Here is a 24,630-nt window from a genome sequence, read left to right as displayed (position 1 = left end):
AAGAGATATGCCCAGGTCCCCATCTGGACTTTCCAGAATCCCCAAAAGAAACTGAGACTCAGCCTCTTCCAGGCACCCCAGCAGAGCACTCACAGACCTAACCTAGGCACCACCATAAATCTGCAGGCTTCCCCCAGTACAACTGGTCTATAACATAACAAATATGCAGCCCAAGGGATCATGACAACACAGTGCAGGTATCAAGATGAGACCTCCAGGACCTACATAACAGAACTCTCCTAAACGTAGTCCTGGGCACCACCATGCCCCAAACACCACCACAAAGTCATGATCCAGGCCAGTCCCTCCGAATTGGCTTCATAAGATTGGACGATGGATGGTGGATCTCCAGGTTTGGAACTGTCCCCACCTCCCAAACTCCTGAGAAGCCTACTCTTCCTGGTCCGAGTCCTCATGATTTAGAGGAGTCTGAGGGACACAATCCCAATACCCCACTGAGTGCTTCTATGAGAACCTTCTGGTTTTCTCTAAGGATAGTCACTGGGAGTGAGACCCTACATGGCAGTGAAGACTTGGCCTCCCACCTCATGATCATTTCAATAGGAAGCTATGAAATTAATTTGCATTGGTGAGCAGTTGGCAGAATGTGGGGAGACTTTGGCTAAAGAATCACCCAAGGGATTTGCAATTTTAAGCAGTCCCTGTCCTTGAAAAAGAGGTTTTGCTCTCTGGAAGCATTTCAGTGGCAAGTATTATGGGAAATATTCTGTTGGCCCTGGGTTATTAAATGTCATTGTAATCATTTGTTTTTCAAATTTCATTCAATATTAATAAATTTATCAAATTAAAAAAAGTAATAAAATAAAATAAAAACCTAGCTCTTGGATCATAGGATCAAGACACACTAAGGACCTCAGATAAACATACAAGAATATCCCAGGAGGAAGTTCTGCACTTGTTGTAACCTTAAATAATCTTCACAGAAGTAACGCTCCGTTCAAAAACTCCAGTGACAACCAGGGGAAAAAGGAAAATGGCAAATGTTGAACTCATATTTCCTTGTTTCCATAACTTTTGGGGTAAGTCTAAATGTGGATGAGAATTAATAGTGAATAGAAGAAAGGAAATCAATAATAATCTTCCAACTAAATTATGTCTCTGAAAAAATTTTTTTTGTATCAGCATCCCCTGCCTCAAATTTTCCAGTAAAGAATGAAGGAAGGAAGGAAGGAAGGAGAATTTGGTCACAACAATGAAGTTTCCCTTTAGAATGCTGAAGAGGGCAAGCAGAATGATACACGCTTTTCCTTGGTGTACTCAAGAAACAGATTTCAACTACAACACAAATCTACCTCAACCTCTAGTTACTAGGCCAAAATACTGTGAAACAGATCTGCCAGTTCACATCAAGAAGACAACCAAATCAACCACAACAAATTAAAAGGATAATTATGAAGCTAAATCCACAGCAGTTTGAATTAAAAACAAAAACAGAAGCAATTGAAAACCAACAGTCAACTCAAGAATAACAGTGATAATATTCGGGTAAGTTCAATTGCAGGACTTCAAAGTAACTGCCCACAAGCAGGCCCAGGAGGAACTCAGTGATATCTCCAAGTTCTCCACTGCAGCCAGCCTTTTTAGCACAAGGCTGGATTAGAGTATTATGATCTACTTTCAATTCTGGGAAAAGCTATCTCTTTTTATGAATACCAAATTGTAGAACCTTTACTAAGTACTCAGTTATCCATTCGTCCAAAGGCAGCAGGGGAAAAAAAAAAACAATACCTATCGAACTGAAGGAGCCTATATTTTGAATATCATTGAACAAAAAGTCAAAGGAAACTTAAAGACAACAGGATTTTTAGGAGGTAGTTTAAAAACGGAAAATATAAAATGTGATCAGCTGGCACGGAAAATGCTGTGTAACCACACTTGAATAGTCTCTTGGCATGACATTTTAATATCTGTAAATAAAACAATCTCGAGATTGTTGCAGATAAGATGAACTGTTAATCTTAGTGGGACAGTCTCATGTTATGATCCATTTTAGACAACTGCAGCAAACACTGGGTGAGCACCTACTATGTGCCAGTCACAGCTCTAAGCACTTTGCCTGTATCAAGATCCATTTTAGACAACTACAGCGAACACTGGGTGAGCACCTACTATGCGCCAGTCACAGCTCTAAGCGCTTTGCCTGTATCAATCAGCTCATTTAATCTTTTCAAACATGCCAAGAGCTTGGGATCTGGGCAGGTTTGCTGGGTTTACTGACCACACACCTAGAAAACAGCAGAGCCAGGATCTGAAACCAGGCAGTCAGACTTCGGAGCCTATAAGCTTAACCACTCAGTTATACTGCCAGTCACTACCTTAGATATTCTGGAGTGATTTATTATTTATATGAGAGTAACATCCACTTGTTCTCAAGAGTTGTGGTTGTAATTTGTCCTCCCTTCTCTATCATTCTGTATTACAGTAACTGTGTATAGATGATATTCATTTTTGTCATATGAATATAAAAATCCAGAAGACAGATGAAAAAGCAACTTATCCATTTGGAATGCATGAATAACAGGAGGCAGAAAACAGATGTAGAATAAACAGATCTTGACACCCAAGCTCTTGTAGGTGAAGCATATTGAATATAAAGCTGGCATATTCGATTCTATCTAAACAATAACATCCTTAAAATGTTTACAGAAGAAAATACTACACGACTACCATGGGGTGTCAGGGGGTGGGGACTCCTTAGGACACTGTTAAATAACAATTTGTGGAGGCATGATTCTTTTCTGGAGTCACTTAAAAATATCAAGTTTTCCCACCTAAAAGGAAATATGATGTGGCATTTGAAGGCAGATGAGACACCTGCACTTGGGATTACAGTATTTTAAACAACGGACCATAGGGTTTTTATATGGGGTGGGGGGTGTTTGTTTATCCATATCATCCTATTACAACATCAAATTTATATAAAGGATCGCATTAACACTTTATTAGCTCAGCCCAGTATTTGGACCACAAGGAACCTGGCCCCGATGTCTAGTTCCTACAGGAAATAATTGCAGGCTGTACAGTATATTTATTCTGCCTCTCTGGGCCTCAGGGCTCTCATCTGAAAAAGGAGAGATGCAGACTATCTCCGGGGCCCCTTGGGGCAGGCTGTGTGACTCACTGCCCGGGCAGCCTTGGCATTACTAATGTCATCAGAATCAGTCTCCTCTCTCGGCAGGGCTGTTTCCATGGAGTATGAAAGAGGAACAGCCCGATGTTGCATTAACTAAAGCTGTATTTCTAAAGCAAACTAGTTGCAGCACTTTATTTCTCCCACCACCAAAATGAGTCCGTTTCCCAGTGCAGGTGGTGACTATAGTAGGCTATGAAAGTAGAATCATATCCTTTTGCCTCACTTAATATCAGCGAAGATACCCCTGCCAAGCCAGACATTTATGGTGAATTTCCTTTTTAATATCCATAGATATGACTTCATTTCCTAGCTTAATGAATGATTCCTTGAAGGGCCGATACAGAATTTAAACAGGCAAAAAACATTTTATCTGGATCGGATGGGTAGTTTCCTTTCCTCTTTTTAAGTAGTCAGTGGGAGGGGGATGGGCTAAGAAAACCTTTAAAAGATCATCCAGAAGGTTCTTCCCACCACTGCCAGGCAGGCCCCGTCCAAATGAGGAGCTACACTTTTCTAATCGTAGCAACTTGAAAAAAAAGATAAATCTTCCAGTTGATGATAAGAAAACCAAGGCAATAAAAAGGACTACAGTCTGAAATCGACCTTTCTTTCTGTGATGCAAGGAATGCCATTTGGGGCAAAACTTAATTACTTTATTGCCCTTTTCCTTAGTCTGGTAGAAGCAGGGGCCTCTGAGCACAAGTTGGCTGAAGGAACCAGCCCTGCGCCGTTCCCAAGGTCTCACACTTCAAACGAAGGGCAGAGAGAATGTCCCCTCCTGCTCTCTTTCCCAACAGCAAACGTCATATTTTCCTGCAGGCTGCAGGGAAGGCAGGGTGACTGACTACCAGAGCACCTGGCTGAGGGAAAGCAAGCCAGGACAGAGATTCTGAAGTCAGTCTCCACAGTGGATGTGTTCACGCCGACTGCAATTTACTGCAAGGATGGGCGGCTGCCCAAACCCGAGTCCCGCAAACCGCGGCTGACCTCCATACACGCCCACCGTGCACAACATCCCGCCAGAAAAACATACACGGGCGTTCTGCAGATATGCTGAGCTTCACTTCTAAATGAAACCCCTCCTCTTCCCCCTAAATCTTCTCTCTCTTACACTCCCTATTTTGTTACAGCCTCTCTTACTCCAGCAGGGTCCCAGGGGAAAGGCCTGTTATTTCATCTTGAGGCGCTGGAAAGCAGTACCGTCCAAAGGTGCATATTTGGGAACGAGTGGTTAATTGGGGGCAGGGCATGGGATCAAACTCTCCCACAGGCTGAAGGCCTACACAGCTGAAACAGTTCATCCACTTAACAATAACAACAAAGAACCCCCCCCCCCCCCCACAAGCCTACCTGTCCCGTTCTATTCTCAGAGGACTGGTGAGGATGAAATGAGAATGCATATGAACAAAAAAAAGTGATATTAGTATTAAGAGGAGCAATATGATTTTTAAGTTTGATACAAATAGTAGGGAAAAGCTAGCTGTATCATGTAGTGAAAGGAGACCGTGGCCCATTATGGAACGTGATTAGGAAACTTCTGAGCATTAAATAGAGAAATGAGGATTTCATTCAGTGGACAGTGGAAGGAAAGAGGATTTCTAAGGATGGCATCACACAGTGACTGCATTTCTCTAAAGCCAGTGTGAAGGCAGTAACCCAATGAGGGGGCCTGGGTGTGGAGTGGAGGTTGCTAGGAAGACAGGACCATAATCTACACATGTGATAAGAAGGCTTGCCCATCTAAGAGTGGTGAAGAAAATAAAAGGAATCAAACAAAAGATGTTTCTTTCCCATAAAACAAAAAGTTACCATCTTAATAAATCTTCTTTTCTAATTATAAGCGCTCAAAGAAGAAAATCCAGAACATCTCAAATAGCATAGAGAAGAAAACCCAAACCACCTGTAGTCTCACTTCTTACCCCTGTTACTATCTTGACTGGTTTCCCCCAAAGTTCACAAAACACATTGCAAAGAACCTGGCGAACAGCTAGGCAGGAGGCATTCAACAGACGTAGGGACATGGACTCAGTTCAAAGTTTTGACACGAAAAAGGGAGTGCCGCTATTACAGAGACAGGGCCATAACCAGACAAGAAACAGGAGGTTAGAAAAGAAAGGGGGTGTCCAGCAAAAGAAGGCAACAGGCAGAGGTGGAGAGGGCTGGTCACCTGATAAGGCAAGGCAGCACCGGCTAAGGCAGAACTTTTTAGCTCCCCAGCCCACTGTCCTGACAGCCAGATCCAAGAGGGCCAGAGTCAGCAGTGAGGTTGGCCAAGTTTGGCGGCAGCTCAGTGCTGCCGGGTAATGGAAGGCGGTGGCTCCAGCTGGCCTTGAATACAGGTGGATTTACTCTGCGGCGGGAACTGTCGCTGAATGGAGCCTGGCAGTTTTGTGTCGTGCCCCTTACCCTCAACCCAAGTCACAGTATGCACATATATGTGGATGAACAGATATATTTATACGAGTGTGTGTTTCACAACTCGGATTTAAAAGATAACTGAAACTTGAATAAAGCAAAAAAAGTTATGGAAAAAAACACATCACCACAAGTTGTTTTATAATTGGATTCATAAAAATCCCACAAAATCAATCTAGCTTATTTTTTTGCCATTAATGGTCACTGTATGTATGTTACTTAAGTGTCTACATTCTGCAATAGAAATATGAATGCAGCAACATGCAAAAAAAAAATGAAACTACAGATAGTGACAGTCTCTTCACATTATGGGAGGTTTGAATGTGAGGGGAAAAATACATTTATTTCTCCACATTAATTTTAAATGTAGAGCTAATTTGCCATAATCTTGGCAAAACAATCCAAACAGTATATCCTACTCTACGTAAGTGGGCTTATTATGCATGCATTTAGTCAATTTGCCCAGTTAACTGTTAAATAAATACTCAAACTGCTTTAAACATCTAAATATTCACAGTGTTCTGCCCATGAAGCTTTCTTTGGTTTCACCCGACTCTGTGATCAAAGACTACAGGGCTAATTAGCTCTAGAGCTAATTCCATTTTGTAAATCCCAGTCATTGTTCATGGTATAGAATGGATTGAGAAACCCTGTGTTGGAAAAATAGCTCTTAGCGATAAAAAGAAAAAGAAAAATGGACACACAATACTGTGAATAATGTGGCAGTGCAAATATCTTCCTCCTTCAATGCTGGTGGCATTACAAATAGAAATCTCCTTTGACAAAAAGCCATCTGGTAATATGTATCAAAACCCACACAAAATATTTATATCCTTTACGCTGGTAATCCTATTCCTGAGAATTTACCTAAAGAAACAAATTCAATCAAAGGAAAGAGCTAAAATGCATGAAGATGTTCACCACAGCGATATCTATCTTACAAAAAAATGGAAACAACCTAAAGATCTCTCAATGGGTATTTGGGAAGAAGAGTGGGTTCCAGGCCACTGATGATGGTGTGGAAAAGGGAGGACAGAGAAAAAGCAGTGTGGGCAGCAAAAGAAAGAAAATGGGGTGGGCCATGGTGGCTCAGTGGCAGAGTTCTCACTTGTCATGTTGGGGACCTGGGTTCAATCCCCGGTGCCTGCCCATGCAAAAAAAAAAGAAAGAAAGAGAATGGACAACAGTACAACAGTGGCATAAAATGTTGAGCTAGCAATGGGCATCAGCAAATGATACACACCTCAGACTTTATTATAAGGCTGTGGGGAGCCACCATACAGGCTTTTGAACAAGGAGAGAATGTCCAAGGCCATAAATGGACATTTTTTTAAAAAAGAAGAGCTATGTTACCTATTTACCAACAGTCATCGAAAATGAGGCTATAATGAGAGAATTGGGAGAAAGCAAAACAAAACAATACAACACAACTGAGAGACTCCCCTACAAAGAGCCCTTTCTTACTTACAAAGGCTTTCTGTAGCCAGAGATTCATTTCCTCCCTCTCAGAGCCACTGCAGACTCCCTTCCCTCCCTTACTGACCATGGAATCATTGCTGCAGAAGGGGATTTGTTTTGCTTAGTCTGCACTGTCCTCTCCCAAAGCTTAGAAGTCCCAGAAGTTACTGCTTACAGAAGTTTCAAATACTCAAAACCCTCTATTACCTGCCTATAGAACAACTTATGTGAGTAACATCTGCGGGGGTTTTATCATTACTTTCTAAAACACAAAAGAATAAACGGTGTACTTAAGAAGGTGAATATCTTACAAATTGGAAGCAGCTCCTGACACTCGGCTCAATGTTACTGCCCCCAAAGGAAGCAACTTCACCCAATTGTCTTGGGATTTGGATAGAATCATGCAGAAGGAGGCCAAGCCTGCGCTGGTCACAAAATCCCGTTGAACTTGCCACCTGCTTGAAAAGGTCTACAAAAAGAAGAAGAAAATTGCAACAATCAAAAAGCAGCCCCAAGTGGATGCTAGCAGAACCTAATATCCAACTCAGTTCCAATATCCATAATCAAGAGTAGCCGATATCCCCAGAAAAGGACAACTACTAATTTATGCTAATTTGTACATTATTAATTTTATGGACCAAGTTAATCATCACTCTGTATACATGTAGCATGACGACTTTTAAATAAACTTCAACCCTGCAAGAAATGTGAGTTTACATTCGGCATTTTTCCTGAGCCAGAACACGTTCTTTGGGAAATATTTTATGCAAAGGACATAACGACTATCGTAAAATAAATACTTTAGCATTAAGAACCATAAAACTGGCCCAAAGCTCCATCCCCTTTGGACATCAAAGGCTGGAAAATGTGCCAAAATTGTGACTTCTTTATGGAGTTATAATTTGAGCTTTTAGCCCATCATGTATGTCTTTCCATGGGATGCTCTATATGTCTATAATTACATCCTATCACCTTCCTCTGGCATTGATTATATGTTTGTCTTTTTGGCTGGAGACTAATATCTCTATGATGGCAGCGACCATATCCTGGTCATTTGTGTATTAGCAGCATCAAAAAGTAGTAATTGACAGATAGCAGGTGCCCAGTGCATATAGTTTTTTGGCAACTATGATTTGAATATTTTGTGTCTAGAAATACACTCATGTAAATGATACTATATATTCAAATCATAGTTGCCAAAAAACTAGACCCAAGAAAGCTTTTCCTACCCATAAGCACACTTTTAAGCTCTCAAAAATTATTTTTGTGGCATTTCTAAGATGATAATGAAATTGAGGTCAATAACACAAGTATGCTTTTCACTCTCTCCAACACACATACACAGACATGCGGTTTTTCAGTAATGAACTAATATTTTTTAAATATCTCAGCTTGAAGCTAATATTTTCGTTTCATCGACCTCAAAACATGCTCTCTCTTAGTAGTTATTTAAACACAGACTCGGAGTTCCCTTGATGTTTTAATGTAGTATTATGAAGTGCTGGTACTACACTATTCCTAAAGTTAGATTATAAGCTAACGTACAATAAGTAACTACAACATTTAAAGGTGGAAAAGCCATAGAGAGAGTCTGTTTTATCCAAAATATGCATTAAATGGTTAACAAAAACTGTTCAGTTACATTATTTGGTTCTCAGGATGAGAAAAGTCAAGCGGAAATGACATAAAAGTTACAGCTAAAAGAGCCTGCATATTTTGTGGCTTACTCCTAGAGGGACACTGACTGAGCGGTAGGACACCAAATGGCTTTAGAGGAATACGGTGTCTTTTGTCTCCTGCCTGTCCTTAAGCTCAGCTCATCTCATTCCTGTGTGCCTAGGCCTTTAGGGAGAAGAGAAAAGACCAGACAGACCAGATAGGCTGGGTGTATTTAATATTCCTCCTTTAAAGATTCCTTACAAACATTTGAAGGAGAGAAACAAGTGTGTTCTGGCACAGTGGGAATGCAGAGTTGCTTAGTCGTCTAGACCATCACTCCTCTAGCATTTGCTTTTAATTTGGATTTACAATTTTTAAGCAGAAGAACCCAACGGCTAATCAAAATGAAATTCTATAAGGTGGCATTTACGCTTTAAGAAATGGCAAGCTATCCGTCTCTCAAATAATAAAACATTAGTTGCATCACGGAATTCGATGTGTCAGTACCAACTTGTGGCACTAAGGTAGATTGTAAAATAAACATAATTTCTTGAACACGAATGCCAGATAGTACTCTTTAAATAAGGATCCAAAGATTAGGCAAGTGTATGGATTAAACCCTCACATTTATTTTTCTGACTTACACACAGGGGTTAGGAAATCAGACTTGACCCCTAAGGATACGTTTCATTCAGACACAGAGTAGCATAAAATAACACTCAGGCTGGGGAGGTTAGTCCTCACTGTTTCCTATTTAAATACTTGCAATGTAATGGAGGACAAGGAATGGCATAAAAAGGTTTTATGACGCTCTAAAAGCAAGTCCTCCATCTTACATGGAGAACCTGCGCCGAATGCAAATAGTATGTCATTTCCCATCTAGAACAGGGTGGGGGGGGTAATCAGCCAACATTAATAAAACAATGCAGAGTTAATACACACGACTTACATCTGTACTTGTCTTCCAAATGTGCTTTACACAGAGAAATGATGCCAGTTTTAAAAGACAGGACACGGATCCTCCCTGTTCGCCCCCTATTATGAATAATCAGACCAGAAAAGAATTACTGACACTTTACGAGTAAAGGGTAAACACTTTTTTTTTTTAGTTAAGGGGGAAAAAATCGATATGGACATTCTATTGATCACTCTTTTATTAAATATAGTTAATAGAGAACTTTTCTGAGTTCAGTATCTATTTGATGACCCAGAATGTGATGAAACGCTAACCCACTCAACCAATGAATATTTACAGAGTTTTCAATTCCTAAAAGCCTTTCCTGGAACTGCATGAGAGCTCTACATGAAATGGGAAAAATTATCCTTCTATTCATGGATGGAGAGGCACCTGGGTTTAAGTCAGTCAGTGGAAGAAATACTACCATGTGCGCTACTGAAGCAAATGACCTACTTTGGTTATCATAGCCAAAAAAAAAAAAAAAAACCTGCCAGCAACTGACTGCTCTGCTCTCCTCAACGCTTTCTCAGATTTTTATCATGCTGCCCCTTAGTGAGAAGAAAATTAGTCACTTCAGGCCACATGCCACATAATATAAAATATGAACGCTTATCTCCATGAGAAAAAATACACTCTATTAGAAAGCATTCAAATATGTGCTCTAGAAGCGCAATTTAAAAATAACTATAGCTTTATCAATGGTTTAATATATGAACACTTTCACTTTACATGTAGAAAGCTGAAATAAAAGATCCCACATAAATTTATTAACGAGCTCATTTTATCTATGGAATAAAAAGGAAAGAATAAAAAGTGTTCCATTTTGTAGAAAATGACTTTCAATGATTTCCAACTTTTTATTTTGTTATAGAAAGCAACTAGACCTTTGGTATTGGTTTAAAAAAAATTATTTTAGAATAATTCTCCCACCTAGCATGTGAAAATTGCCAAGACTAGGTCTCAATGGTGGTTCTTTTTGGTGGAGGAAAAATATGCTCAACTTCCAACTGATACAATTATTAAGTACACCATTTAAGCAGAAATCTCAGACTACAATGTGTTAACAAAATTACTGTATTGGAAGGTTTTCTTATCTTTTTCCCTCTTAAAAAATGTGAATTGTAGAAAGTTTAACAAACTTCAGACAGTAACTCAGGTCTTCAAGGAGTTAAAATTGTGTCCATAATTTTCAGGCTGGTAGAATGGAAGTTATATATTCAGAATCCATTCATATGTCATCTGCCAAGAAAAGAGTGCCAAAATACATCTGAGGGAAGACCTGAATACAAACTCTTATGCAAAGCAAATGCAAATGTCATTCACAATTAAAATCCAACACGTTCAGGGCTTGGTAGATAATTATCACAAATTCAATAGCCAAGTGGTTCTGGAATTTAAAAAGCGATACCTTAGCAAAATGACAAAGAAAAAGGTATACATTTTAATCAGGGATGTGGTAAGAGTCCACCAGTAAGGCAAAAGACAAAGTTGTCGATATGCCACTCTCTTCAAAAAATCTTTCCAGATTTTCAACTGGGGCTATGTTCTTGATGACATGTGAAATGAGGTATGAAATAATTCTGAGGTCTGAGAATGATTCAATCCAAATCAAGACCAATTCCTTCTGCTACCTTCCTCAATTGTCTTCATTAAGCTCAAGACAAAAATTAGAACTGAGGAGAACCTCTGTGTACAATCCAAATGAAGTAAGCAATTACTCTCTAAAAGACAGTGATGAATGGAAATGCCAAAGTGTAGCTTCTCAAACCCTCATTAAAACACAAAACAAAACAAAACAGAAAAACTTCCTCGGTTTGAAGAGCTGAGTTTGCAGCATTAAAATTTCGTTTTTGTTATGGTCGGCTTATCAGTTCATAATCTTTTGCAAAATTCTCCTGAATAGCAGCTAAGACAGTTCAGCTCTTGTGACAGGTGTGGAGGCATCTCCTGGAGCACGGAGATGCTCCTGCCAGTGAAAATGAAAGACCCCTGACGTGGATGGAGGAATTCCAAAAGATGCCTGCAGGAGAGAGACAGCATCAAAAGCTCTATTCTAGTAACAACTAATTCTGTCTGAAAAATTCATATCTCGGGGTTTTGTTCATTTGCTTTCTTATCTGAGAGCAATCTATACTCAAGCTCTCTCCTCCTAGCTTATAAAAGTATTTCTCAACTCTAATAAACTCAGCAATGATTTATCACACGGAGAGTATTAGGTCACACAGCTTCATGAAACTTCCATCCTGACAACCACTTTTCTAGACTGCGGTGCTGGAGTAACACTAATCACACCATCACCACGCTCTAGACTCAGTGTCCCGTAACAGTGCGTGAAACAAATCTTGCCCTACGTACGTATCATAAACATTCAGCAGCCAATTGAGACACATGTCCACGCAGAGAGGAACGTTGACCAGATTGTTGTGCTCTTGCTCCAGGCGATCATAAATAGTGGTCAAGCAATTAATGATCTGGAGGATGTCCATGGGCTGGTCATTTTGCTTGAGGTTGTGCTGGTCCAAGGCATCGCATGCAGCTGACAGGCTCAAGAGATCCACTGCAAAATACACATAACATCGCAAATGATTCAAAGGGGAAAGGGTTCTCCTTTCAGGAGCCTTCCTTTTCCTGTGAGGATCCTGGTAGTTGTCTCATGTTGCAAACTCCACCTTTCTTTAACAATATTTTGTCTTCACCCCTCAGCTCGAAGTTTGATGCATTAGACCAGTTTTTAGGACCTAGAAGTTGTTCCCAAATCTCACTGGCCTAAGGGGAAGATATGGACCAAGAGACAATGCCCATGCCTCTAGTATGGGGGAATACACAGAGACATTTCCGCCTAAATGAGAAAAAAAAGTATTGTTTTAATGGAGATGTCGAAAGAAACCATGAAAATACTTTCTTGCATTAGTTGTAGAAAAGGGGAGTTAGCTGTATCTGTATGGCTAGGGGTCCAGCTATGTACTTACAATCAGTAAGCATTTTTCTCCTTGAGCTATCGATCACTCACCTCAGAATTCCTCTCTGCTACCTTAACATCAACTAAGAAAACAATCAACTTTGCCAAAATTTTCTATTAGCAAACCAGAATAATTGTACCATCAATCCAGGTTTCAGACCCGAGGCTCATTTATTTCTTCTTTCATCTTCAAGTTGCATTTTACAATGTACTTTTCAAGTTCTCTAAAAACTTTATATGAGGCGTGAAGGGGAAGGAATTCCACTGATCTTGAGATGGTATTTAATCATTTGCTAAAACACAAATATTTAACAAAAGTAAAACTTCAAGCCTGTCCAATAGCAGCAAATTGCAACTTGACTCCCAAGTGTTGTGGAAAGATGCTTTTCTCTAAAGCCAATTTACTAGCCATTTGGAAATGCAATGGCATTGCTTTTAGAACACCTTTAACACCTAAGTTCTGGTCTAAATTCTCAGTTGAGACCAGAGATCAATGATAAGTAAGTAAATCTTTCGTGCATCTGCCGGGGGAGGGCAAGACAATTATAAATGCAACATCAGATAAACACAGGTCATCCTCATAAGAGGAATTCCTATAAGGAACACATGCATATTTAAGGCTTTAATGTATTTTACTAGTTATTTGTGGCTACTTGTGGCCAAACATTAAGGAAGAGAAAATAAAAACAGTGGTTAATACCTACGTAGTGTATGTCTTTCTCTTTTGAAAAAGGAAAATAGAAACCTGTGAGATGTTTCCTGGTGGTAGAAGCAGGAGCTGTTCGTCGTTCATCTCAGTGAGTAAAGCTATGGGTTTCATGTAGCAACTTCCCTAAAATGCCCTGGACAAGCATTCATCCGAGTGAAGTAAAGGTCCCTCTCCCTTTTGCTTAAAAAGACTCTAATGAGAAGAAAAGCCCCATCCTCATGGAAGCCAGGGATGTGTTTAAAGTGGCAGAAAGGAACATAACTTGGGAGATGATTTCAGAGGGGGTCAGGTAGGTAAAAGAATAAAGAATAGAAAAGTAATAATGTGAGCAAGGAAGAGCTCAAGAAGAAGGGAGGACAGAGTGGGGACTACCTGGGACACTGGAGAGAGGTACAGAACAAAAGACTTAGACTTTCCTTCTCTCTTCCATGGGCTTGACCAAGGTGTCCAAACTGACTTCACAGGAAAGGGAAACTATTCCGCATGCCCGACAGCGACACTTATGGAAGAAAAGAGTAGTACTGAAAAGTTGACAAGCAGCTAAAACAAGGCCCATGGTTTTCTCCCTAAATAATGCCTTAGCCATATTTTTAGTTCAGAATGAGTCAGGGGTCTTTCTAAACCATCACACTCTGACACTAACTGCACTAACGGTGCCAAGGTGGACAAGGTTCAGTCGTTAAGGGCGACTCATGGTACCCAAATGACAATGCTTACTCAACCTGGATGTGCTGTGGTGATACAATTACAGAAGGCGGGGGGGTGGGGGGTGGAGGTGGTAGTGGTGGAAGAACTGCTGCATGTTTTCTTTCCCAGGCAGCAGAAGGCACTTGTGAAAAGAGGAGACAGTTGTTGGTATCACACTGTTCTCCAGGCAGCTTGCACTTAAGGCTGAAGAACTTTCTAAGCAAATCCGTGCATAGCAAGAAAGTCAATGCACTTCGATGGGCTTATGTATGCTGTGAGGGTTAATTCCAGAGGTGTGGAGTTGGCATCAGATGTTTTGCTAAAGTATGGACATGGTACAAAGCCTTCTTTTTGAGGCAGTGAAAAGAAGTGACTTACTGTGTTGATGTGTAGCTATGGGTTACAGGTTATCATAACTATATTGCTAACAATGTCACTGACTATTTTTACCTGGTCTTGGTGAGACCCGTGGAGGGCACTAGGTTTGGGTGCGCGCGCGCATGTGTACACACGTACACACACACACACACACACACACACACACAACCTTGTTTCCAAGGTGTTCTGTACTCACATTAGCTGTTCTTGATGCAAGAATGAAAGGAGCTCCATCCCTGCCTCTCCGGCCCCTCTGCTGTGGTGTGGTACATGTCTTGCTTTTAATGCTGTTGCCATAGTGTATTCTTTTCCTTCAACAAACTGCAGATTTGCAGGCATTGTCGTTTGGGTTCTAGGAGTGTCTTTACTGAATCCTGTCTAACTGACACCGTTAGTGCAGTTAGTGTCAGAGTGCGATTGCTTAGAAGACCCCTGACTCATCTGCAACTAAAAAATATGGCTAAGGCATTATTTAGGGAGAAAAAAAGATGATTTTTGATAAAAGGGTTGAAAAACTGTTGATGTGGGTTGCCAAGCTACCCTTGGTGCGAAGTAGTGCAAGGCTTTGAAATTGGTTACTGATAATAAAGCTTTCCAGTAGAATCTGGAAGTGATAGAACTTGAACATCAGTGCTAACAAAATGGATAAGAAGGTAACTGCAAACTGGCAGTTCTGCTAAGAATTCAATTCCTTGGTTGCTGCTTTCACTGTTAGCAAAAGCTGAGAAATTTCCCTTTTGGGCAGGGCTGGCAGGTGGAGATCTAACCAAAGAACCCAAGCAATTATCACTTTTGATAAATGGGCTACACCTTTGAGAAGAACTACAATTAAAAAGATAATCCAATGGCGAGCTTGCACACAGTTGTTCCCTACTTCACCACAATTTTCTTAAGAAAATTAAGAAGTGCCTGGACTGAGACTACAATGAAGAGTCTCAAAGACCAGTGAAGTTCTAAAACAAGATACTGTGTCTATGAGTCTGAACTTAATGGCAAGAATTCCAGAAGGATTGACAGAATGGTTTACTCCTGCCCTGCACTCACCTAATTGGGGCCGATTGTCATAAATGTTCTCTTACCTCATAGGCAAGATAATCCCATTTCTCTGTACTGTCCAATCTGAACTCTTACCATTGGGAATAGACTGAAGGAGAAGCCCTGACTCCTCTAATCTTGCTACCAGTTAAATATGGACTGGCCCAGTGGCAGAACCCAAAGGAACTACTAGGGGATGGGGGAGGTTTGGATTAAAATTAATGATAAAGGAAGAAAGGGGAGATTATTGTGGAGGGGAGAGAAATTATCCAGTGGGTGTTACAAAAGGGGAAATCTAACATAATGTTGGTGCCTAGAGAGAGGCTTAAAACAAGAGAATAATATGCTCCTTTAGCTTTTGTTCAGTTGCCCGTTGGAGCAAAGGACTCTGTCTGCCAAAACCGCCTCCTCTTTTGAAGAGCCAAGAAGTGAGCAGGACAACTGGCCAACGTACTTAAAAGACTGGATGTAGAGATGGGAATTCTGACTGTGGCTATGACTATACATACAGAGGAACAGAAGCATGTCCTTTGGTTCTTGCTTCATGCGATACAGCTGGTATCGAGGCTCTGTGTTGGGAAGTGCCCAGTGGGAATATTTACCCAGTCAAATCTGGAGAACACTGATTTATAATAATCTGAATGAACATTGTGTAGACATTCATTTTGATGATGCTTTAAAGAAAGGTACTGGGTGTTCTACAGCTATTTGTTGTGATGTGCTTTATTGCCTTTGTGTATGCATGTTATTTTTCAGAAGAAAAAAAAGTTAATTTGTGATGATAAAAAAAGAAAAAAAAGAAAGCTGCTGTCATGGTCAAGTTCATGTGCCAACTTGACCAGGCGGTGGTACTTGTTTGTCTGGTTGGGCAAGTGCTGGCCTGTCTGTTGCAATGAGGACATTTCAGAGAATTAAATCATGATCACATTGGCTGCATCCACAGCTGATTCCATTTGTAATCAGCCAAGGGGAGTGTCTTCTGCAAGGAGTTACTTTAATCTAATCAATGGAAGGTTTTTAAGGAGGATTCCGAAGAGACAGGCTCTCTTCCTGCTTCCTTCTGTGAGCCTCTCCTGTGGAGTTCATCCAGACCTTCCATCGGAGTCGTCAGCTTCACAGCATGCCCTATGGATTTTGGACTCTATGTTCCCACGGTTACGTGAGATCCTTTTATAAATTTTATATTTACAGATATTTCCTGTTGATTCTCTTTCTCTAGAGAACCCTAACTAATACAGCTGCCAAGAACAACAAAGGAAAAAGAAAAAGAAAAAAAGAAAGGTATTGGGTAGATGTGTAGAAAGGAGTATGCTTTATGTCTCATTCGTCATAACATTATGTATAAAAAAAAAAGCTATTTGCCCTGTTATTGTGTGAGGAAAGCCCTAAAGGAGGTAGAGGGAAAACTGGGAGTCCTGGATTGCTGAGGAAGAGTTATATTTAATTTGGTGGGTATACTTTCCTGAGATCAAAAAGCTAGAAATTCAGAGTGGATGGTCATGGAGATTTCTGAAACATAACCAAACTGAAATCCACATAGAAGTGGTTACTATTCATGTGATCTTAGCCTGGGAGACGCAATATTTTTGTACCTCAACTTTATTTTCTAATTATATTACAGATGTTTGTACTCAATGGCAACAACACGCCTTGTGGGTCAAACACTGTGGGGCCACTTGAAATAAAGAAAATTAGGGGCTGGGCTAGAATACCTGACTAGGAAGAAGTGGCTTTTAATAAGAGAAGATACGCTGGTGAAAAAGACCTCCTAGTACAAACAGAGCACTCCAAGGGCATTCAATTCCAAGGGGAAAGGCTAAGGACGGTACGCTGCCGAGAACGTTAACCAGAGAATGGAACCAACGGGTCCTCTTTAACAGTTTCTGTACCACGATTGGGAGCCAACCACTCTTTCCCTAGTGTGCAACGCTTGGGTATTAGATACATTTTAAACAAGACCACAGTGCTTCCCCTGGACCATAACTCAGTCCTATTGGGGAAGCCCTGTCATTGGGACCCAATAGCTGTTCAGACCACGTAAGCTGAGCAGATGAGTTTTGCCTATCTCCTCAAGATGTTTTGAATTCAAAAATAACAGAGACAATGGCCTCTAACCAATACGAAAAAGAATACGTGGTACATGGGAAAAGTAATTGTTGTTGCTGTTGTTTGGGTTTTTTTTTGGGGGGGGAGGGACAAAATCATTATACTGGCCTCATTAGACCCCTTGCTGTGGGGCAAACCGTTCCCTATTTCGTGTCTGCAGAGTATTTGTCACTTTTATCAACTGCAATATACTTAGCCCGATGGTTTGGGCTCTTGCCAACCTACCGTACACACACTAATAAACTCAATACGCTTGCTTTGTTAAGTGCATTTTTTTTTCTGCTCTTAGAAGTCAGCTACATTTTTAATTTTAGAAGTCACACACCTATGAGGCGTCATCAGAATTACAGAAGGAGAAGAAAGAGCTTAGATAATCTCCTTCACACGTTTAAATGGGGTATCGGCCATATGAACCAGCTTCTTAATCCTTCTTCCCAAGATTTTCTTTTTGTCTCTGCTTTTCTATCAAGTTTAAGTTTTATTCACAATGAGCTAAACGGCAGGATGGAGTCATGCAACATTAAACTGACCACAAACTGGAGGCATTACAGGCCAATGGGGATGCACCTGACTTAAATGGCAAATTGTGTCATTCCATTTTCTGTGATATTGAAGCTTTGATAGGGAAGTGAAAAAATAAGATCAAGTGCTTAATAGAGGCAGTGTTGCCTATTTTCAAAGGCATCTGTAATTCAAACTCTTCACCAGCATCAGGAAATCAGTGAGATAACATCATTAATTTTCCTTAAAGTTAGAGTTAGCAGAAGCAGCCTTCGGTAGAAAAAGCTAGCCAGGGCAAGTTTTATTTGCCGGTACCACAGACAATAGCTCTTTATCGTGGCTTTGCAGGCATGGGAATGATGAAAGGCTGAAAGATAAACCTAAGCAAATATAAAATTAAGAGGAAATTCTTAAATCATCTATTGAAGAGCCGGTAAGTAATGTGACCGCACATGTCATTCTATTTCCATACCATGCATGGCCCCCTCTTAGCATTCTTGTGAATCCAGCACTTAATTTAGATAAAAACATCCTTATGGTGCTATACCTGAATCTTTTTCAACTATGAGCAAAGTTATGCTCAGAAAGAAAGTGCTGAGAATTTAAAATCTATTTACAAGTGAAATTTTAAAGAAATCAGTCTGCATTCTGAGCTTAACTTTATTCTAAGGTTATAACCTTGAACGATCAAAAATTTCTTCTAGTGTCAAATTCCCCCGTTTTCCCAATGTTTATCTAAAATGTTACCAGAAATGAAATGACAGACAATAAGAAACTATGTAAATAGAATGAGTTTTTAAGGTGAGAACTGAATAATATTGAAACTCAGGGTTGAAAAGAACATTACGGAAAGGGACTGTCATACGATTTTCCATTCAGTCTACTATTGGGCTTTTTCACAGTATAACCTGGAATAGCTGATCATCTCTTTTGAACTTTTAAGTTCTTGTTGGACTATCTTAGCATAATTTGAAAATACCCTTCTATCAAACAAAAGTGGCACATCTGGGATGGGGCAGGGCTAGGAGAAGAAAAAGAGGTAGAAGCTTTTCTCCATCCAGTCCTTTCTTCACCCCACACCATGCTGATCCTTTCCAGCTGTGGTATGTTAAAAGATCTAAGCATGGGAGCCTTTAAAACTACTTGGCAGCTCTACAGCTGAAAAAATGATAGCCTCAGACTATAAGTGATAAGGAAATGGAGGCCTAAATTTACTTTCTTTGATGCATTCATTCCATGAAAACACACTGTACTCTATTCTCTGTCAAGCTTTGTGTAAACATTCGGGATACCAAGATGGACAGGAAAGGCCTAGTCTCTCCTCCCAAATAATCCCACTTCTGGGACATTTCTTTTCCATGGCTATGTAAGAACCATCCTCCAGGGAACCTCTTCGTTCACTTTATTGCTAGCCTCTGCACACCCCTGGTTGGACCCCTTCATTTCTGAAGACTTGGCAGCCAGGTTCAGAGAACCTTTGCTCTTCCCCAATTCTGGCCTCCATCCTGGATGATTTTGACACTGACGACCCGTACATCCTCTATTCTCTCGGTGCCTTAACTAACTTCCTCTTTTACCTCTGTGAACATTCATATCTACCCCACCTCTGTCACCCACTCAAATGGTCATAATCTTATAATCTATAACTGTTCCACCTTTGAAATAAAGTTCATCTTTGCTACTCTCTGACCACAAACTCTTGGCCTTCCAGTTACTTCTACTCTACCTCTTCCTCTACCTCCATAAGCAGTTAATCTCTTGATCCTTCCAAGTCCTATCGGCTTCCACCTGAATTCATATTTACTACTACTAACATGGACTTCACATTATTTTAGCTACTCTCTTGCCCCAATCTTCACTTTTCTTGCCTAGTTGTCCTTGCCCTGCTGTTCTCACTCCTTGGCAAAATTCTTGCCCTGGGGAAGAAACAGCTGGCTCCTCAGAGCCAAGGGTGCCTGGAGAAATACTGCACCCCTGAAGATTGGTGTTGCCATAAAACACTGGTGGTGGGCGCTCGATGCTGCTGCTTCTCAAATTGACGCTCTTCAGGTCTCCACAAAGGTAATCCTAACCTCGACTTTATCACCTTGCACCCTTACTTGCAGCACAGGATCTCTCGTCCTCCAACTTCAAACAGAAAACAGATGCCTTAACCTGGGGATCCCTCACCTTCCTGCCATCAATGTCAGAAGTTACCTGGACCCGCAAAGATCTATTCTTCTGCCCAATCCATTGCAATGGGACAGAGGTGTCCCTTCTTCCTCCTGGGCTCTGGAGTAGTGGCCCCTGTCCTCTGAGAACTCACTTTAAAAAAAAAGTAACTCCAGGCAGGCAAAGGTGGCTCAGTGGCAGAGTTCTTGCCTGCCATGCCAGAGACCTCGGTTTGCTTCCCGGTGCCTGCCCATGTGAAAAAACAAACCTCCTTCTGAGCCAGTAATTCCCATTTCTCCCTCTCTTTTCATATTCATTTAAGTAGGCTTGAGAGTCTCTCAACTTAATATACATACACTCCATTAATTTCTCAGTTCCCTCCAGCTAGTTACATTTCCCTCCTTTTACAACTCAATTTCTCCAAGAATTGTCCATCCCAACTGTCTCTCCTTCCCCAGTTCTGATTCAATTCGTTTAACCACGGCACCACCATCACCATGCCTTTAACGTGTAACTAAAGCTACAAAGGACCTCCTTGTTGCTAAATCCAACGGTAAGTTTTCCCAACTTTATCTGGACCTCCCAACACTATCTAACCCTGATGACAAATCCTTCCTTCTTTCTTCCCATGCAGTAGGAGCTACTAGACCCTGTTGGGATTTTCCTTCTCCCACTCTGGCCATTCCTTTGCAGTCCCCTTTGTAGGCTGCTCTTCCTCTTTCCTAAATCCTCTTATCTTCTCTCTATATACCCTCCCTGAGCCATCTCATCCTATTCATGGCTTCCAACAGTATCTACAGGTTGATGACTCCTAAATATGGTTCCTGTATTTCTCCTAAGTGCCACAGATTTATGTCTAACTCTACCAGGCTACGCTACCATTCACCTGGTAGCCCAAGCCACGCACCTGTGTTTCTTCCTTGACTCCTCCCTTATCCACCACATCAAACGAATCACTAAGGCCTGTCAGTTTCACCTCCTAAGTATTTTTCTCCACTTACCTCCCTTCTTATTCTGGTAATTCAGACCACCATGTTGCTGGTTTAAATTACTGAAACTGCTCAACAGATTTGCCTCCCATCAGTCTCACACCTCTCCCAAAGCCATGCTCCGCTCCCCAGCCAGAATGCTCTCCCTAAATGAAAATCTGATCATATCAGCCCCTTGCCTAAAACCCTTCAATGGCTCTCCACTGACTTGTAAATTCTTTCACACTCTGCCTCCTGCTTCTCTCTCTAGCCTAATATCTCACCTTAGCCCTACTTTAGAACTCTGTTTTAGCCATGGTTAAGTATTTTGAGATCCTGAATATGTCTTACTCTGTCTGAGCCCCAGAGAATATGCTCTTCATTCTGACTGAACACTTCTCCTAGAGTGAGCTCTACTCACCTTTCTGGACTCATCTAGTCTCCCATCTCCATCTCACAAACTAGCTGTTCTCATAATACCCTACTCTTCCACTGCCAATCACTTCATACATGACATTAAAATGGTTTGTTCACCTTTTGCTCAAAGTGCCCATAAAGCCTGGAAATAGAGACATACTGCTTTTTTTTTTGTCCCACATTGTAGACATCCAAGTGACATACGTATATCTGCCTATGTTTACTGACTTTATGGATACCTCATTTGACTGGAAGTTCCACCAGGGTAGGCACTGTGCCTGTCTGTTTCAGAGTCTGATCACAGATGCACATAGACAATACTATACTGTAATTCACTTTGTTGATGACAGATGGTTACACATAAACTGTACAATGAAAAGATATAACCATATGGCACTTTGGGATTTCCCTAAGGTATGTGATATTTAGCAGAGCAGAAAAGCAATCCCATCATCTTTCCTTTATTAAGGCATTCACTTGAACATTAACATTCAAACTAACAAACTACACAAATCTGTGAACTTTGGTATGCATAAGGCAATCAGAGTCTTCCAACACTAAACATATTTGGAAGAAGGAGAAACAAGGGGAGATTGGGAGAAGGCAATTCATTTCATAACGATAATCCTGGATGCCAATGCTATTACTTGGAAAAGCAAAATCATCATATCTTATCAATTCAACATTGGTAGCTGAGGAAGGGTCACAGGATGATCCTAACCCACAAAACAAAGTAGTCTAGGTCAACACTAACCCAGAGACAGTTTAAAGAATGAACTCTTAACTTGCAACTGGACTTGTGAAAGCTATTTCTCCCCTCTCCAAGTGAAAATACCCCTGACCCACTTTTTTTTTTTTTTAACACAAAGCAAAACTCGCAAGATCTTCAAGTATTGGTTAATACTTACAGCAAAGGGCCTTCTGCAGTCTTCGCAGTTTCATGGCAGTCCTATAAGCTGAGAACCTGACGTTATTCAGGTCAGCTGAGGAAAAAAGAGGGGAAACAAAGATCATTTGTTAGCCCAGACAAAAACCTACAATGATTTACCAGTGACAACAACAACAGCAGCAACAAAAATAGGCTAGAAAAAGTAAATCTCTCGTCTATGCCCCAAGCTTTGGGAAGTGAAATTCTGTTGATGTGAGGAAAGGAAAAAATCCTTCCTTCTGCTCTCTGACCACCAGAAAAGCGAAGTTCTGTGAAGGAGCACAGCGGCACAGCCTGCAGGGAGTCCACGTACTCTTTGTTCCCAAGAGGGAAAAGAAGGCAGCTATTTAATTTTCTAGATCATATCTGCTATACTGTAGAGAGTCTTTGCTGCACAGGGCATTGAAACGAACAAAGGAAACACTACTGAAATAGCCATCAGAACTTGGCAAACAGTCAAGGGGTGATATAACACTTTTTCTGATTATAAAAGTTATGCATGCTCACCGTGGAAAACTTAGAAATTAGAGGAAAATACGAAAGCGAGTAAACAAACCAACCAGAATCCCATAACCCAAAGACACACACTGTCAACATTTTGAGTATTTCTTATCCGATATATATGTGTCTGTATGTATGCGGTATATTTTAAGTATATAATTGGGATTCAAACAAGCACTCAGCTATATATTCTAAGGTGCAATCACTCTAATATTCAGCACAGGGTAACAATTCAACAATGTATGGTCACCTATCCATCAAGCCTGACTCACCTCACCTAACAGAAAGCTACACATAGATATTCAGATGATGCTATTACCTGAACCTGGGCAGGCCTTGATATACATTGGGCTGCATTTCTTTTCTAGCATTTCTGTGTATGTATGTTTCAGGAACTCAGCTCCAAAAAGTCCTTGAAAGCAAATATCCTGTCACCGACTACTGTTGTACTTCCCAGCATACAACTGTTGTATTTCCCAATACACAGCTGTGCTCTGAAAATGCAGGTCTAATATAGGTAGGACACTGACTGACAAACTGAATGAATTAATGAATAAGAAAATCCAGGCAAACAAGACTAAGTGCCATATTCAAATGGCATCCACAAAACCAGTTCTAACTGGGGACTAGGAACAGGAAAAAAAATTTAATTCCAGTCACTCGGAGCAACATTAGCTCTACGGCCTTTGCAAAGACAGATTAAAAACTTGAATTGAAATTAGGAGGAAGAAAAGCAATGATGTTTGTAATTTACTTCACAATGCTCAGCATAAAAAAAAGACTGAAAAATAACGAGTAGTGGTGAAGCTGGTGGGAATATAAAATGGTACAACCACTTTGGAAAACAGTTTGGCATTTTCTTACAAAGTTAGGCACACCTCTATCTTATGACCCAAATATTATGATCTCAGATACTTATCCAAAAGAAATAAAAAAATATATATCCACAGAAAGACAGACACATGAATGTTCATAGTTGCCTTCTTCATAATAGACCCGGTACAAGAATGGCTAAACAAATTGTAGCCTGGTTGTACAATGGAAGACTACTCTGCAATCAAAAGGAGCTGCTGATAACCAGTTGGACTGACGGGGAAGGGGGCGTGGAATGGGACAGGCGGGGGACAGGACAGGAGGGACACATATTAGGTAAAAGAAACCAGACGCAAAATACTACTAACTAAAAATGTTTGACTTCATACATGAGAAATTCTAGAACAGGCAAAACTAACCTATTGTGACAGAAGGCAGATCGGTGGGGGTAGTGTGGATATTTGACCACAAAGAAACACAAGGGAATTTTTTAGGGTGATGGAAATGTTATATATCCTGAATGGTATGGTGGTTGCACGAGTGTAAAGGTTTGTCAGAACTCAAACCGTATACTTAAAATAGATGCATTTAAAAAAAAAAAAGTAAAAAAAAGATGCATTTTACGGCGCCTTAGTACGTTTTCAACTTTAAAAAAAATATGCCTCACTTGGACAGTACATAATGATGCCTGTGTGCATCAGCTTAAGCCACACTCTTGTAGCGGCCAGTTGTCTTAATCAGGAATCCACGCTGCAGGGGTGCTTGGCTAGCTATTAATCAAGAAGCTTCACTCCAGAGGCAGCCACAGTAAGTACTTCAGCTATATTTAGCTT

General features: G+C 40.7%; 1 protein-coding gene across 14 annotated transcripts in view; it reads right to left on the bottom strand.

Annotated features, from left to right (window-relative positions):
* Positions 1–24,630, bottom strand: part of DMD (dystrophin) — a 2,428,671-nt gene that overhangs the window by 103,529 nt on the left and 2,300,512 nt on the right. For all 14 annotated transcript variants that reach the window (XM_077145121.1, XM_077145123.1, XM_077145120.1 and 11 more), the window contains 4 exons: positions 22,464–22,538; positions 12,000–12,201; positions 9,636–9,721; positions 7,339–7,496 (listed from right to left, as the gene is read on the bottom strand). In XM_077145121.1, coding sequence (XP_077001236.1) covers positions 7,339–7,496; positions 9,636–9,721; positions 12,000–12,201; positions 22,464–22,538 — 521 coding nt within the window. The remainder of the gene's footprint in view (positions 1–7,338; positions 7,497–9,635; positions 9,722–11,999; positions 12,202–22,463; positions 22,539–24,630) is intronic.

Source organism: Tamandua tetradactyla, chromosome X (assembly GCF_023851605.1).
Source record: "Tamandua tetradactyla isolate mTamTet1 chromosome X, mTamTet1.pri, whole genome shotgun sequence".
Taxonomy (NCBI): domain Eukaryota; kingdom Metazoa; phylum Chordata; class Mammalia; order Pilosa; family Myrmecophagidae; genus Tamandua; species Tamandua tetradactyla.
The sequence above is the reverse complement of the archived record's forward strand: the minus strand, read 5'-3'. Positions and strand labels throughout refer to the sequence as shown.